Source organism: Chenopodium quinoa, unplaced genomic scaffold (genome assembly GCF_001683475.1).
Source record: "Chenopodium quinoa cultivar QQ74 unplaced genomic scaffold, ASM168347v1, whole genome shotgun sequence".
NCBI classification, from domain to species: Eukaryota; Viridiplantae; Streptophyta; class Magnoliopsida; order Caryophyllales; family Amaranthaceae; genus Chenopodium; species Chenopodium quinoa.
Window position 1 is genome coordinate 172,713 of NW_018743828.1, and position 17,031 is coordinate 189,743.

General features: G+C 34.2%; 2 protein-coding genes across 3 annotated transcripts; one reads left to right on the top strand and one right to left on the bottom strand.

The window, feature by feature from the left end:
- The first annotated feature begins 238 nt into the window (after positions 1 to 238).
- Positions 239 to 12,020, top strand: LOC110685501 (proteasome subunit alpha type-5-like). Of its 2 annotated transcripts, none has more exons than XM_021862031.1 (10): positions 239 to 448; positions 595 to 640; positions 751 to 832; positions 961 to 1,041; positions 4,564 to 4,677; positions 4,776 to 4,877; positions 6,199 to 6,257; positions 6,409 to 6,511; positions 11,409 to 11,474; positions 11,573 to 12,020. In XM_021862031.1, exons 2-10 carry the CDS (start codon positions 627 to 629, stop codon positions 11,663 to 11,665), a joined length of 714 nt encoding a protein of 237 aa, XP_021717723.1. In that variant the 5' UTR covers positions 239 to 448; positions 595 to 626; the 3' UTR covers positions 11,666 to 12,020. The 2 variants fall into 2 exon arrangements, with proteins under 2 accessions (XP_021717723.1, XP_021717724.1); XM_021862032.1 differs by having other exon boundaries at positions 239 to 423.
- Positions 12,021 to 12,185: 165 nt separating this feature from the next.
- On the bottom strand, positions 12,186 to 16,755 carry LOC110685500 (probable serine/threonine-protein kinase PBL21). Its single transcript, XM_021862030.1, has 6 exons — positions 15,968 to 16,755; positions 15,172 to 15,204; positions 14,906 to 15,090; positions 13,898 to 14,087; positions 13,391 to 13,782; positions 12,186 to 13,295 (listed from the first exon to the last, which is right to left on the bottom strand). The coding sequence occupies exons 1-6, from the start codon at positions 16,071 to 16,073 to the stop codon at positions 12,963 to 12,965; spliced, it is 1,239 nt and encodes a 412-aa protein (XP_021717722.1). The 5' UTR covers positions 16,074 to 16,755; the 3' UTR covers positions 12,186 to 12,962.
- Between the last annotated feature and the right edge of the window lie 276 nt (positions 16,756 to 17,031).

Sequence of the window (17,031 nt, forward strand, 5' to 3'; positions counted from 1 at the left end):
ATTTGGATACCACACATATTGACTCATTGAGTATTGATGTGGATATGATAGTTAGAGTTATTGATTACTAGATACGGAGTACTTGACTCGATAATCACGATGGATTGGATACCCGACCCATGCTCACCTTAGCACAGACCATCGATTGTTGGTTAACTTGTGTTAGCCAGCTTACCCTCCATGGACTATTGGTTGCCAACTGAAAAAGTATAGTACTCCGTAGAGTGAACCCAACTGTGTAAAAGTGAGGTAGCATTTGTTGCTTTTCCCTTTTCCTTTTTCTTGCATGACAAGATTTCAATTTTATTCTTAAGTCCACAATTACTTAGTTTTTGGACACATTTTAAAAGCTCAAAATTAGTAGCTCAAGAACACTAGAGGGGGATTCTCACTAATTCAGCTCTACAATTCGCAATAAGATCGGTTCGTCCTCTTTAATCTTTCGTAGGTATAATCTTGTTTTTCTCATTGTAATTGATTCAATTTCTGAAGAATTTTCGATTGATTTCTGATTCAAAATGATAAACCCTAACCCTAATTGTTCCTTACTTTATCGATTGATTAATTACCTACTGAATCTCGATTGATTGACAGGACATTTGTTTTTCTGCTATAATTGAGTAAGGATGTTTCTCACCAGGTAATTAAATTGAGTTTTGAAACATTTATTGATTTATGTTGTAATTCATTTCGAATCATTTCTGGGTTTTTGACAAATTCTCTTATTTGTTCATGTTGTTGCTAATGAAGGACTGAGTATGACAGAGGAGTCAACACCTTTTCTCCTGAAGGGAGATTGTTTCAAGTTGAATATGCAATTGAAGCTATCAAGGTATTTTTTTTGTTCATTTTTTGTGTGTTAATGTGTCATTATTGTTGGATGGCGTGACCGGGATCATCCCCGGTGTATGCGATACGATTTTAGTGTTAACATATTCTCTAATCTTCATCTGAATACAGTTGGGTTCAACTGCAATTGGGATAAGGACTAATGAAGGTGTTGTGCTTGCTGTCGAAAAACGTATCACCTCTCCATTACTGGTATATTCAACTTACATGGTTACTAATATTTATCGAGAACAATGTTAATGTTAAACCCTCTTTCATGCCTATTTATTTTGACTGTGTCAGTATGCCCCTTTTGCTGAAGTAGAAAGTGGAAACTTTTGCTGCAAGGGATCTTCCTTTATGTGATTTTTTGTTGAATATAAGCTGTAATGAACTAGCATTCATAGATGGATCAAAGCATTCAAGAGATAGCAAGAATGCCAACACTTTACATGTTTCTAGCGATTCACATGGCATCAACAAAAGCCGAAGTGAACCAAGTTCTCCTAGCTTCTCCTCCAGATAGACTAAATAGGATTTGAATAGTTTGGTTTTTGCTTGATGAAAGAAGTTATAAGGGTGAATGCGTAGCTATTGGAAAATTGCTTCTTGAACTTAGTTCCCGATCAATAAATTCAAGTTAGATGTATACACGTAGGGTGTCGATAGGACTCTATACTTGAAGATGCTCTGGAGGAATTTTCGGGCATCATAAAGGCATAAATCAATAAATGTACTTCATTTTGTTTATATTTATTTATTTTTGGTAAAATGTTTTTGCAGAGTGAAAGAAATTATAAGGCGTGTGAGTGTATAGCTTTTGATTAAAAACGGCTACTTGAACTTGGTTCTTGGTCAATAATAATAAGGAAAACGTGTGTACTGTGTATGTAGGATGTCTTTAGGACTCTAGAGATGGAAGTTTATATTTTCATATACAAGTGACACTTCTTTGTTGAGAAAATTGGTGAATACTATTAATAATGTTGGTCTTCTGGAAGCAAAAGTGTATGCAGTAAAGACATTTTCTTCCCATAGTTAATTGTTTATTTGTTTGCTTTCTGGCCGCTTATTATAAAACTTGGGTTACTTCACATCAGTTCTACTGAGTAGTGAATCAATTTTAGGATTTAACAGATGGTTGAAGTTCCAAAATTTCTTTCTTTGTCAGTTTTTTTTGGGTCTGGCAAAACATCTTTATATTTAGGCCTTCCTCTTGTGTCCCATTCAAAAGCAAATTTATTTGGGATCGAATAATTAAGAGGCTAAAAAAAAGCCTCTTTTTGGAATTGGGCTGCAAGATATTGTACATTAACAGTATGCTCAAGACAATAATGCAAGCAACATACTTATACTACCTCCGTTTTGTATTATGTGCAACAAAGTCCTTTACACGGACTCCTAGGCAATTTTTTTTATGAGTATTAAATGGAGAGAGAAAGATAGGGATGCATGTGATGAAGAGAGAGAGTGAAATGATAACTTAAAAAGGGAATAAAACATTTGTTGCATTTAATGTGTAACATCCATTTTTAATAAAGCACATAATATGAAATAAAGATAGTAGAAAATTTGTAAAACATCTTTTCAAGAAGAGAAAACTTGCTGGTGTAGTGTATTTATTTCCAAGAAGTTTGGTCTAATTGAAAATGAAAGCAATTTCAAAATTGAATTTAGTTTGTTGTTGATATTGAATGTAATTTTCCAGAATAGTAAACGCATTAGAGATCATTGATAAGGGTGGTTATTTTTCTGTTGCTAAAAATTTCATTTACTTAAATAGTTTCAAGGGGAAGATGGTTTTGGCATGACATTTGGTGTAGAATAGCCTTTATAGGCATTTGGTCCACAAGCTGCTACCTGTTTGGAATAAGGAATGAAACCATGGGGGTATTTGTTTGGACCTTGATCCTTAATACCAAATGTTTGGTAAATATATTTTGGAATGGTTTATTTTTTTTTATTTTTTTATTTATTTATGTATTTTTTATTTTAAGGTTTGGTATGAGCAAAATCCACTTCCCTCCTTGGGTTTCTAAACCCCACACCTTGAGGGTTTGAGGTATGGGTTCAAATTTACGAATTTCTCAAACACACACATGGTATGAGTTTTAGCCATTCTAAACCCATACCATATACCAAAATTCTGTGAACCAAACACCCCCTTAGAGGTTTAATTTCCAGATCTATTGAAAATTGTGTTGCTTAAGGAGGCAATTGCTTACAAGGTGGCAACATAAAAGATTAATCAAAAAGCATTGGGCTGTTTATTTTCAAAGATTCAATCTTAAGGATTCTGTATACTTTCTTTTGAGGGAGAACCTGATGGAAATAATTAAACTATGTTCGCTATATGATGGGAATGGTTCCTTTTCTGTCAAGAATTTTTGCAAAGTTTTTTTAAGAAATTTTTGTCTTGAATTTCTTGCCAATGAAATTTGAAAGATGAAGGCTTCTCAAATTTTTATGTATGGATAGTAGGACTGTAGGAGTGAATAAGAAAATTAAAAGACCCCATAGATAATGTTCTGGAGTTCAATCTTGCTTGCCTTTGTTTTCTTAAATGAAGAGGAGAGTCTGTTGCTTAACCTCATCCCTTTCTATTCTTGGATTCTATTTCTTTGTCACTGATCCTTAATTTTGATTGGTATGAGTTGAGTCTCATTCTGTGAAAAGTGTTCTTGAGGAATGGAAAAGAAGGATGAAGAAAGGTTTGATGGCTGATGAGTGGATAATGTTTATGTTGGCAGTCTGGCGGTGGGCTTGGATTGAAAGAAACAGCAGATTATTGAGGGTAGAGGTTTCTTGCTTGGCTGACAGTTCAACTTTTCCTTTTGAGTCTATTGTGTTGCTAAAGACAAGTGTTAGGTTTTGGCTATACTTGACTTTAGTCAAAATTGTAGATAAAATACTATATGCTTGAGTTCATGATATTTTCGTTTTCTTCATGGATATATGCTGGCTTTATTTTTAGTCACCAAGTATGCTACACCATGTAAGCATGAATCCAGAATAAATATTACCTACACTATTAGACAACTATAACTTGCAAAGAGAATATAGACCTAAAATAGGATGAAGGACAGTGTTGGATTCATCATAGTGAAGGTTTAACTTCTACTTGTGAGGTTGTTGTCCTTTTGACTTTCCTTCCCTTAATGGCTGCGCGATGATATAGAGAGTGTTGATACAAAACAATAACAGCTCCACTGTCTTTGTTTGATGTTACACACCTTTCAATTATTCTGAGTTCCATGGGTTAATTATGGAAGAATATCTATTATAAATGCTAAGCAAAAAAGTAAGTTGGCTTCTGTTAGCCATCTTCTAGATTCTTAAGTGACAGAAAGAGGGCTTTGAGTCTTTTGACCATCATGAGAGCCTTTTGACCTTCCATATTCTCACAATAAGAGTAAAGCATTAATATCCTAGGTTCTTTACATCTTGGAAGAAGATTTAGGAAATCATAGAGATTGCTAGTTGCTTGAAAATTTTGTGAAATTCCAGCATAAATTTCTGGTTAAACATTTATAATTTTGATTGCTTAATGCCACTAGGTATCCTTGACATGGAACAATTAGGTAATATGCTAGTCCTGCCAATTATATTAACTTAGGAGGCAAAGATTTGATATTAATTATTTTTTTCTTGTTCACGTTGTGAATTATGGTGATTCAATTTTTTCATTGTGTGAAAGATTGATTCTTAGTGTTACTGTCTTTGAATTTCTTTCAGGAGCCTAGCAGTGTTGAAAAAATCATGGAAATTGATGAGCATATTGGGTGTGCTATGAGTGGATTGATTGCTGATGCTCGCACACTTGTTGAGCATGCAAGGGTGGAGACCCAGGTAATTTAACATCTTTAGTCATTGGTTTATTGTGAACTTATTTTATAAGTGCAATATGGGCAGAAATATTATTGTTTTGTTCCATTTCCTTGCAACAGAATCACAGATTCTCTTATGGTGAGCCAATGAATGTTGAATCTACCACACAAGCTTTGTGTGATCTAGCATTGCGCTTTGGAGAAGGAGACGAAGAATCAATGGTGAATTGCCTTTTCCTTAAAACTTTAGTTGACTTCTTTCATCCCTTGTATTTGCAGCTAGGAGGTAGGCTGTATTGTTTCATTATTGAATAAATCTATGGAACTAGGATGTAGTGCAAGTATTAAATATTCAAGCGAGCATTCAAAATGATTGTGGCCTTGTTTGGCAAATGGCTGTTGGCTGGTTCACTTGGCTTGTTTGACCGGCTGGAATGTTTGACTGTTTATAATGGCTTTTGAAATTGGCTGTTTAAGCTGGCTGTTTATAAAAGTGTTTGGTAAATTAATTGGTGGTTGTTGGCTGCTTATCATATAATTTGTGGGCCAACAAGCCAAAAGCCAACAAAAAAGCTACTCAAAGCAGCTTTTTCATTTTGGCTTAAAAGCTAGCTTTTTCGCTGACTAAAAAGCCAATTACCAAACACATTTTTTGACTGTTTGACCACCTAAAAAAGCCAAAAGCCAAAAGCTAACCAAAAAGCCATTAAAAAGCCAATTACCAGGGTGTCATGGGTATGTGCGAATTGGGATCACTTCTCCCTATCTCCCCAACGTAAAGATAGGAAGTAATTGAAAAATTGAAGTAACTATAGAAATTGTAGTTGTTTCTCATTCTTGCCCCAAAACTACATAAATTATTTAAATAAACGGTGGAGAACTTGGGTTTTATTCCACCAATGATGCTAGATGCCACATAAATCATTGGGTTTTATTCCCCCAATGATGCTAGATGCCACATAAATCATTATATATCTTTTAGTTTTGTTGCTGAACAATTCACACAAATCAAGTTTTTTTTTTTTTTTTTCATCTTAAATTTGGTGTTCGGGGGAGTTGGAAGATATGAGTATGTTCTAGTGCATTTACTGCAAAGACTAGATTATGAAACTCCTTTTGTCAAAAAAAAAAAAAAAAAAAAAGATTATGAAACTCCTGGATTTTGCAACAGGGTAGTGCTCTCTCAGGAGATGTTACCTACTTAGAATCTTACTTTAGTGAACTGTCATTTCTTGATTCTGAGTTTGTAGAGAGCAGTTCCAGCAAAAGCTTTAACAAAAAAAGCTGCATCTTCTTGGTGCCAAGTGCTATTCTGAGTAGAACAATTGACTCCAGCTACACAATAGCTATATAATCTTACTACTTCCATAGAAGCCCATTTGCTGATTTCCTTCTTTCCCATTACCCTACAGCTTGTTTCTTTCACCCCCCTTCTATGGTGATATGAACTCCTATAATTGCGTTACAGAGAGTCAATTTTTCCTCTACTGTAGGGATCTTTCTGTCCCATTTGTTTCTAATGTAAAACTTTATGTATTTGCAGTCCCGTCCTTTTGGTGTATCTCTTCTCATTGCAGGTCATGATGAAAATGGACCCAGCTTGTAAGTGTACTTATTGGATATCTTGTATATGCAGAGGATATCTCTTAGTTTTTGGCATGTGATCTACTTGTTTTTTAGGGTTTTTTTTTTTTTTTTTTTTTTTTTTTTTTTTTTTTTTTTTTTATGTAAGATGAAACTCTTTCTCATACAGGTATCATACAGATCCATCTGGTACATTTTGGCAGTGCAGTGCTAAGGCTATTGGTTCTGGTTCTGAAGGTGCAGACAGCAATTTGCAGGAGCAATATAGAAAGGTATGTCCACTGCATGTTATGTGGTATCTCTCACATAGGAGTGAGGTGAACTGGTTACCTTACCATGTTGCTATTTAAACTTTGAATGTCAAGTTTTATTTTGATAAGGAAATGATTATTATTGAAGTATAAATGACCAAAAAAAAAAAGCGCGCCCAAACTTGGCTAATATTACCGGCTAGGGTAATAGTAACACTACCAAACAAGAGTATCTCCTTATAAGGTTTTCTCAATTGAGATGCCTTTTATAGAGTTAAAGTCTTGCCAAAAAAAAAAAAAAAAAAAAAAAAAAAAAAAAAAAAAAAAAGAAGAAGAAGAAGACCTACAGAAATCCATGTGTACAAATTATTTCAGGCACCAATTAAAAAGTGAAAAGTTACTAACAAGGCTCCAAAAGCTGGTTCTTAAAGGTAGCAATAAGATAATATCATTCTATGAGCTATAAATGACTCCCTCCAATTCTATTTGTTCATTTCATTTGGAATCGGGAAGAAAAGTAAAACTTAATGATAGAAACAATTTAAATAATACTCCCTCCATCACTTTTTTTGTTATGTTTATTTTGGGCGTTCCTTTGATGGTTACATTTCTAAAATTTTCTAAAGTAGAATATTAATTCTATACATTTCCCCCATATTTTCACATTTCCAATACACTTATCCTCATATTACCTACTTCCAATGCAACTATTTCCAATTACCAATTATTAACATAACCCCAAAGTAACTATTCCATTTATGTAAATATTTATCTACTCCCTAAGCAAATATTTTCATTTACCAAAATGTTTATCTAATTCCACAACAAATATTCTCATTTACATACATCCAAAGTTTTTTTCTTCCTTAATATCCGCGTAAAAAAACAAATGTAACTGTAGAAAAGTAATGGAGGGAATAAAGACTACTTTTTACATTAAACTTAAATTAAGAAAAAAAAGGGACATGGTAGTTGATATGATGATTGGGAAGACCGAATGATGATTAAATAATTGGAATCATGCATGAGGAAATTAAGTTAGATGAAAATTGTTCTTAAAAGTTGTATGGAAAAGTGAAAAAGGTACTCTCCTTGTTCCTAAAAGACGATTACGTTTGCTATTTTAAGCACTCGTCTTTAATGATTATGTTTTAATTATTTCCTACTCCCTTTGTTCCTGAAGAAGGTTACGTTTGGTGGTTTTTCACGGTTAATAAAGAAAATAAGAAAGTGGAAAATAAGTTGGGTTGCGAACAATCTGAGTCGAGCTGAGTTTCAATTTGTTCATAAGCTTGATAAGAATTATTCGTGTTCGAACAATCTCGAGCTTGAACGAGCTTTTAAAAATCTTGTTCAAGCTTGGCTCGTTAACAATTTGGCTTGTCCGAGTTTTGTTCACGAACACACTCGTTTGCATTTCGAGTATAAATTCAAGCTTAAACAGGTTTAAATCGGGCTTGATTATATAAACGAGCCCTAGTTTATCATCACAAAAAAGATTTCTTTCAAGTTTTATATAAGATGTTTCCTTCTTTCTATAGAAAAAGGTAATAAAAGAGTTTTCATGCCTATATGTAATGAAATAATTGGTACTCTTTACAAATATGTATGAGTAAAAGATGCATAAATTGACCAGAGTTTTATTTAGGCATGAAAAAGCTTTTAATTGAACTTAAACGAGTTGTTCATGAACATTATTGAACCGAACATGATGTTGTTCGAGCTTTGTTCATCTATTTGACGAGCTTAAGACTTTTGTTCAAGCTTGTTTGTTAGTTTAACAAACGAGTTTTGATCGAGTTTTGACTGAGCTTGTCCGCGAGTAGTTCACGAACGTATCAACTCGTTTACACCCCTAAAAATAAGTGTTAAATTAATTTTGAAAATAGAATTATTTGTATTGGGAGTAGGTAAATATTTTTGTAAATAAGAATTGATGCTTTGGGAATATGTAAATATTTTGATAAATGGGGATAGTTGCATGGAAAATATGTATGTATGTGGGAATTGTGTAAAAGATCAATTGAAACATAACCATTAAAGGGGAGCGCCAAAAAGGGCAAACTTTAACCCTCTTTTAGAATGGAGGGAGTAGATTAAAATAATAATTTTTTTTACACATTTCGCATATACTTACATTTTTTTTCATGTAACTATTCCCGTTTATCAAATTATTCTTATAGTCCCGATGCGATTATTCCTATTTACCTACTCCCAATGCAAATATTCCTATTTTCAAAGTTGATTTAATTCCTTAGTATTTGATATATGTGGCATCCAATTATTGCTTTCCACCATCTTATTTTCTCCTTATTAACCGTATAAAACTACCAAACGTGACCTTTCGGGAAGGAGGGAGTAATAGATTTTGGCACATTAACCATATAATTATAGGGATGGGAGTATTTTGACCATATATTGAAAGATTTAATATGAGAACAACTTTTGATTCTTCCTATTTGGAAACGGGAAGAACAAATAGGATCGAAGGGAGTAAAAAATTTGTGTTGGAAATTGTCCTGTTTATTTCATGATACTAACCCAAATATTGAGCTTTGCCAGAGAACTATCTGATCTCCTTCTGCTCCTTAAATTAACATAGTTGTTAATGCTCTTAGATTGAGATTGGACAGGTGCTGTCTTCCAAATTTTCCTTAAACCTCTAAGAGTCTAAACTTTAAATCCCTTAAAGATAAAATCTTTTTGTTGTGAAACAAGTAACTCCGTATCTCGGTACTTTAATTACAACAATAGCCAAGCATCTGACATAGTATTCCTTTTTCTGGCTGTTGGTTCTGCAAGTTATGACCAATGTTAAATTGTCATTAGTTTTTGTTCCAGTGAAAGCATTTATCCTTTTTTGGGAGGCTCTGACCTTCAAATAAAATTTGGGACAGGAATATATTGAAAATTATTTGATAGGACCACCTATCAAATGTAAGATAACACCTTCTATAATTGTATTTATGGGAAATCACCTTTTATGTCAAATTTATTAAAAAAGGTGCCTTTTCACCAAATTTTGGTAAATAGTCAATTCTGATCATTTTCTCCTCCTTTTTTGTACATGTACTCTTGTGCATGATTTGCTCTCACAATTAAAACTTAGTCTCTCTTAGGGGTTGCTCTGGAATAGGTGTTTATTGTAATGGGAGGGTGAAAAAAAAGTAATAATTCTGAAATTTTTTAAAGTTGTGATCTGGGTAACCTATTCCCCTAAATAAGGGGGTCAATAATTACCCACCTCCCCTACTGTAACCGTTTCCCTAGTAAAAAAAAAAAAAAGTTAACTCTCCTCTGCTATTATCTTCTATATACTATCTCCTCACCTCCATATCTCTCCGCCATTATAGCTGCCCAATAGAAGCAGCTGGCCACCATCATAGCTACACGACGAAGCTCACCAATGCCGGCGAATAATGAACAAGTACCTCAAATTGGAGCCATTGGTTGAACAGAGTTGATCTAAAGGTTAGGGCTTTTGATCCTTCCAGTGAGGCGATGCTCGTGGTGTACTCAATTATATCATTGACATGGTGGTTGCCGCTGATGGCCCTGAAATGGTAGTCCTTATCCCAAGATTGTTGTCAAAACCTTAAAAAATGAAAAATTACCCCCTCAATCATCTAACCCATTAAATATTTCTTGTCTTCCCTATCTTTCTTGTTCAATTCCCAAATCTAACATATATCGAATTTCCAACCCAATTAGCATTTTTTTTTTGGGTCAAGTCAGTTTACGGGTAACCTCCCTTTGCCATTCTATCAATTCTCTTCCTTATATGGTCTGAAACTTGTTTCTGGTTAATCAACAGTCCACCATTTCATCTGTGCAAAATGAAGATTGCATCTGCATTGTACGAGTCCTAAAGGCTTGATGGTGCAGAGTTTGAAGGCATTATAAGTGAAACAAACGGTTACAAATTGCAAAATTCAAGTCATCAAAAATTTTTAAGCCCAAATAAAACAATTGAAGAAATTTAACACCATTACTTGTCAGTCAAATGTCCTGCCCAAATTACTGGGAGCCCTTCAATTAGATTTTTTATTTCCCCGACTCTTGTGTTAAGATAAGGTGAACGATGAGAGGAAATGCTCTCTTGTGTTTAAATACAAGCAGCGGAGGGGTGGGAATTCAGTGGTGTTGGAGTTAAATAGGGAAGAAAGAAGAGATTATAGTCAGATAGGCTAGTGATTGTGGGGGAAATGGGGTTTATATTGTGAGCGTATTTCATGTGCCAGTCATTATCTTTGACTTGTTTAATATATGGAGAAAAGGGAAGTCAAATGTCATATGTTAGACTTGTTCGCCGGAATCAGGTGAAATGGTGTCTTTTTTATTTTAACAGAATTGACATAAAAGGTTTTCTCGTAAAACTAAACATAAAAGCTCTTGTTCAACAGACTTTGGTTGGTGAAATAACTATGATTGGCTGCTAGAAACACTTAAACATACACGATTACACAGTATATATGCTTCTCCTAATAAGAGACTTTGAAAAGTCCAATAAAATTGAGAACCTCCTCCTGGTATCCTACTTAGCCAACAATTTTTCTGCTTCCTTTGAAGATTCCAGTTATCAGAAAGCCTATTGACAAGGAAACCTGAGATTCAGAAGATGGTCAAAAAGTTGTAAATAGGATTAATCCTATCTTCTTGTTTTCTTTGTTGCTTGGTTTCTCTAATTACCTTGCTATACTTGTGTTGGACATTTATGCAATACCTTGGATCTAGATAAGTGAACAAAGCTCTAAATTGTACAATCTGCTAAAGGAGGTAATCTACACAATATGGAATCCAGAAGGAATCCACAAAAATTCTATTAATATTATAAAACAGTAGTTATGGAGTTTGAAAGCCTTTCATTGTAGTATTTGTGAAACTATATCCACCAGGCTCTTTGTTTTTTCCACAACAGGATTTGACATTTCAAGAAGCTGAGACCATAGCTCTTTCGACCTTGAAGCAGGTTATGGAGGAAAAGGTATTTTTTCGCCCTTGATTATAGTTAAGTTGTGAGAAAGGGTTTGTGTCATTGGTGCTCTAACAGTCTAACACTCTAACCCTCCTTTTATATTGCAGGTGACACCAAACAATGTTGACATTGCTAAGGTTTCCCCAACCTACCACTTGTATACTCCTGCTGAAGTGGAAGCTGTCATTGCTCGCCTATGAGAAGCACCCTACTTTCAACTGCCGTTCCTATCTTGAATACTTCCTATTTGACCGGCATTGATATACTTTCTAGAGCTTAGATTGGGGAAATGATGTTTGCTTCCTTCTGAATTAGAGAAAACGTTGCCGGGGACTTATTCGAACTCTTATTTAAATGTATTCAAAGTTACTGTTAAAGAACTCAGTACTTCCTATATGGCCGGCATTAATATGCTATCTAGAGCTTAGTTCGGGGAAATGATGTTTGCTTCCTTCTGAATTAGATACGGTATATTGCCGGGAACTTATTCCAATTCTTATTTGAATGTATTCAAAGTTGCTGTTAAAGAACTTGAGATAGGAACTTATTGCTAAATTTTTATGCTTCCAAGACCTGCTTGCCATTTTCAATTGTTAAGTTTCATGTTGCTTGATTAGTAAAGAAGTTTATGATCTCACTTAATCAACCGCGAGTTTATGAGGATTTTTTTAATGCATGATCTAGCAATCTACCAGCAACTTTTCCCAGATAAGTTGGTGATAATCTGTTTAGAGGGGGTCTCATGACTATCATCTCAAATGTTTTGGGAGCCTTGTGAAATACGTAGTACATCTTTCGTTCTTTTATGTTAAATCTTATTCATCTTGCTAGTATTAAAAGATGAGTTATGAAGTATTTCTTTTTTCTTTTATGTTATCTTATTTATTAGTCACTCTAGATTCACGCATGACATGTATTGTGAAATGGATGAACTAGTAGGAGCATATTGCATTTTCGTACTGTTGGAAGTAACCGTTACTAGCAAATCTCCTATATAATTCTGACCAGCAGATCTTCTAGCGTAAAAACTAGTTACGATCTCGAAAAAATTTCAAGGCACATATGGACGAGCATTACATTGTGGATGCACATCACTCCTTTGGGTGTGTCTAAAACCTTTCAGCTCACCAGGGCCATTGTTGTGGTTCTATAAGCTTGCATTTTCACGCACGAGCGGTGTAATTAGTTTTACCTTAAACTATGAAGTCTGTGGAGCATAAATGGATATGTATATTGTTGCTTTCCACATTCAATCTTTAATATGGAGGCAAAAAATAATATCTTTTTGCGATGTTAACCGATTTTTATTGCACAGCATATATAGATAAAGATATTCTTCTTTTCCATCTTGTACATAAAAAATTGCTCCATATCCTCTCCATTTTATGAGTTTCACTTTTCTTGTCCTTGATGCTAAGCAAATTTAGAGATTAGACGAGCATACTAATATGACGAAAAAGCATTCATCTCATTTAAGTTCGACTGATTGCCCTCTCCTCATTTAATTGTCTGCTTGCTTGGAGAGTCCTCCTTTGAGGAGAGTTTCTTTGGAGAGTAGGGATTAGCCTGCTGTTCCGTTGTCAAAGTGCTCGAACGTGTCGGGGTACTTTGGGCAGTTGAAGATGCACTTGGGGGTGACTGGCATTCATTGGCTAAGTAGTCAAGTGCCACCACAATGTCGCTCATACAGGGTCGTAGGTTTGGTTCGTCGTTTAAACACATGGAGGTAACAGCAATCAGGTGACGGGCAGAGCGGGTAGGGAACTTCCCCCTCAGCCGAGGATCTACTATGTCAATGTACTTTCGTCGATATTTCAAATAGGGACGAGACTGCAACCATTTGAAGATTAAAGAAGATAATTTAATGATCAAAAGAGACTTATTCTTGCTCCGTGAAAATTAAAATTTCAGCTTTTGAATCTTACCCAAACAACTAGACTCTGATGGCCATGCCTCTTTGTAATGTCGAATGCCTTCCTTCCTGTAACAATTTCCAACAAGACTACGCCAAAACTGAAGATGTCAGATTTTAAGGTAAGTTTTCCAGTCATAGCATATTCTGGAGCACAATATCCAAATGTTCCCATCACCCTTGTTGACACATGAGTATTGTCATCCATAGGACCGAGCTTTGCAAGTCCAAAATCCGAGAGCTTTGGGTTGAACTCGTTATCCAACAAGATGTTGGCTGACTTGAGATCGCGATAGATTACAGGTGGCTTTGCAACACAGTGTAGATACTCTAGTCCGCGTGCAGCACCAGCAGCAATCTTTACCCGCGCATTCCAATCCAGGGCATCTTTGTCACTCTCAAGATCTAGGAAAAAATAACAATTAGAAAGCTAAATGACATTACATAATGATCCATGAAACAGCAGTAAGAAACTGAAATTGCTGTCTTGTTTGTGACAGGAAAACAGGCAAATAGTTACCGAAAAGATGGTCAGCCAAGCTGCCCTTGGGCATGTACTCGTAAACCAAGATTCTTTGATCGCCTTCAGCACAATAGCCAGTCAGAGTGACCAGGTTTTCATGATGCAGCAAGCTTAACATCAAAACTTCAATGATGAACTCCTGATTGCCTTGAAGGCTGTCCAAATTAAGCCTTTTAGCAGCAATTAACTGTATAAAAAGCAGAACAAAAAAAGTAAAGGGGCGATGAGTTAGTAAGAAAGCTGTTACTATATATATCAACACATCACATAATCACATTCCATAAAACTGGAGACGCCTTAAGCTAGATCTTTTTTATCATAGAAACTTTTCCTGCAGAAAGTCGCAAACAGAGAGACGCCTTAAGCTAGATTTTTAGCTTAGCTTGAGGCTTATATATCAGCAGTGAGCTAACACTTTCTTTCCTCTGCTTGAGGTTATGACTTCAAAGATATGTTCATCTAAAACTTTGATTTTCAGAATTTGTTCAGCTTATTATTTCCCTTTTCGGATCATAGGAAGGGGTATGTACAAAATAATGTACAATTATTGAAACAGTTTATTTTTATAAAACTTGTTCTTTTTATCATTGCACAATGAATTATATTTGAACTTATAATCTTCCATAAGAAAATCAACAATAAAAATAACACTAAACGTACGAAAAAGTTGGTTCTGCTAGGTATCAGTTCAGATTCTTCAGAATTTTGCACATATAGCTAAGACTTCATAGCTTTTCCTTATTCTTTTCCTGTCATTAACAACTTCAAAGGATCCAAATTGAAAAGAAATCATTTATAATGAAAAGATCGAAATAAGATAACTTCTTTCTCAGTTTCTAACAATTTCTTTGTAATTCAATATCAGCAGACAGCAGCTACATAAAGACTGGTGTAACATCAAATGATCACATCATAAAATTAAGCACATATAAGCCTATGAACAAAGGTTGAATTCGAAATGCTTGAACCTGGTGTAAGAAATTTTAATATGGAAAGGTAATTTACCTGTCCATTATCCAAACGACCCTTATAAACCTTCCCAAAGCCACCTTCTCCGATCAAATTAGACTCCCTAAAGTTCTTTGTCGCGACTGCAAGGTCTTGGAAACTGAAGCTCTGAGCTGCAGTGGCATCTATTGTATCAACCACATTCTGCTTATCACCTAAGGACCCTGTTTTTCTATCATGATCTGCATCAATTTTAAAGTAAGATAACACCAAAATTTAATTTGAATTTTCGAGTCATGACTAAGTTTTTATATAGGTCTCACCTGCATTTTCAAACTGTGAATTTTCCTTCCCATCTGCATCAAAATGCACTTGTTTAAAAACAACTCTAAAAATGTTTTCAAAATTATTTTCAATCTTACTACACATCCTAACATCTAATTTCACAAGGATTTAGGATATTCTACATTTTTACACTCACAAATTTCTGATGGAAAAAACCCTGAAATTTCATAAAATCTTACAAACAAATAAATACTTTTTTTTTTTTTCCTAAATTAGATAAAAAAAAAAAAAAAAAAAAAGAAATTTGCCCTACATAAACTTATCAGTCCCCGTTAAAAAAAAAAAAAAAAAAAAAAAAAAAAAACTTATCAGTTATCACTCATGTTATAACAATTTCTTTCCTAATTTAATGTTATATTAATTCTATGAACCTTTCACATGTGGGTTCAAGGATCACTGCCCACTCGCTTAGAGCCCAAGGAAAGTCGCCTCCCACCTCATCCATGTACATGACCCAGTCGCTTAGAGTCCAAGGAAAGTCACCCCCACCCCTTCCCAACTGAATTCAACCTAGTGACCCGAATTGACACCTCAACCTAGGAACCCCCACATTGGGACGACTAGGTACCGTGACCCACACACCCGGATTCGTGTATCATAACCAATTCCCCTAGAACCCCATACGTCTCCCAAGATAAAAGTGCATGTATTTTCTTGATAAAAACAAATTCTATTGTTTTCTTCTTCTTATTATTAAACAATTAAATTATAAATTAATAATTCGCAACTACAAGAAACATAAAATATATAAAAAAAAAAGAGAAGAAGAGAAACCTGGAGTGTAAGAATAAGAGGGAGAATCAGGATTAAAGAGCCTCTCATCTTCAAAAGGAAACCTCTTTTTGGGTATATTTATGCATGAAAAACAACTCATAATCATCAATTACAAGCCCAGAATTATTTGTTTAATTAATATCTAAATTAATTAATTATGAAGACGAAAATATTAATTTGTAAAGACGGAAATTTCCCCTTCAAGGGGAAGGGGAAGAAAAGAAAATTCAAATCCCCAGAATTCAAGAAGAAAAAAATTGATGTATTTTCTTTTGCTCCCAAAAAAAATCAAGAAGAATGAACACTATTTCTGGTATATTATTTTGAGAGGTAGACCATAAAATTTGGAATCAAAATAAGAAAATGAAAAATAAGGGTTTAAGAATATAAGAACAATTATATAAGATGTTTTTTTTTTTTAAAAAAAATTTAATTTAATTGAAACAAAGATTGTAGAGTTGGTAGATTTATTTAAATTAGGAAAACAATCATGATTATGATTATGAATATTGATTTGGAATCTACCAAATAATTTAAGGAAAGATTAATTATTTAATCAAAGATTACTACGTGGATAAAGAGTGTAATTTTTTTTTAAAATTTTTTTTTCCTAATTTTGAAGTCATATTTCTTTAATTCCTCTTTTTACTCGCCACATATATCTTTAGCAGTTTAGCTAGCTCATGAGTGAGGAAATTTGAGTTGTCTTAGCTCAATATTCAAATGTTTTCCCTATAGTCTCTCTTTTGAGTTGGACCAAAAACAAACGAATTTAGGTTCAAATTATTTCGAACCATTTATTAGAGGTAATAATGTGTTAGACTACGGACATACTAGCTTAATTATCCTTGTATATGCTTTCTTCGTTCTTTTATCGTTACACCATAGACTTTTGACATACTTTTTTCTAGTAGTGGGAAAAAAAAGAGGGGTAAAATATAAACTAAAGATTAAGTGTTAAATATATACTCCTAAAGTAAACATTATGGAGTATTAAAGTTATTTATTTGTTTCCTAAAATAAATATGGTGTTTTTTTTTAAAAAAAAAAACCTATATTTGGAA

Bases quoted from the DNA above. Each gene is read 5' to 3' on its own strand.
- LOC110685500 (XM_021862030.1), bottom strand. From the start codon at position 16,073: ATGATTATGAGTTGTTTTTCATGCATAAATATACCCAAAAAGAGGTTT. The intron at 13,783-13,897 runs GTAACTATTTGC...ATTTTTTCCTAG, and splicing joins CTTGGCTGACCATCTTTTCG to ATCTTGAGAGTGACAAAGAT. The intron at 13,296-13,390 runs GTAAGATTCAAA...AAATGGTTGCAG, and splicing joins ATCAGAGTCTAGTTGTTTGG to TCTCGTCCCTATTTGAAATA.
- LOC110685501 (XM_021862031.1), top strand. The intron at 4,678-4,775 runs GTAATTTAACAT...TCCTTGCAACAG, and splicing joins ATGCAAGGGTGGAGACCCAG to AATCACAGATTCTCTTATGG. The intron at 6,512-11,408 runs GTATGTCCACTG...TTTCCACAACAG, and splicing joins TGCAGGAGCAATATAGAAAG to GATTTGACATTTCAAGAAGC.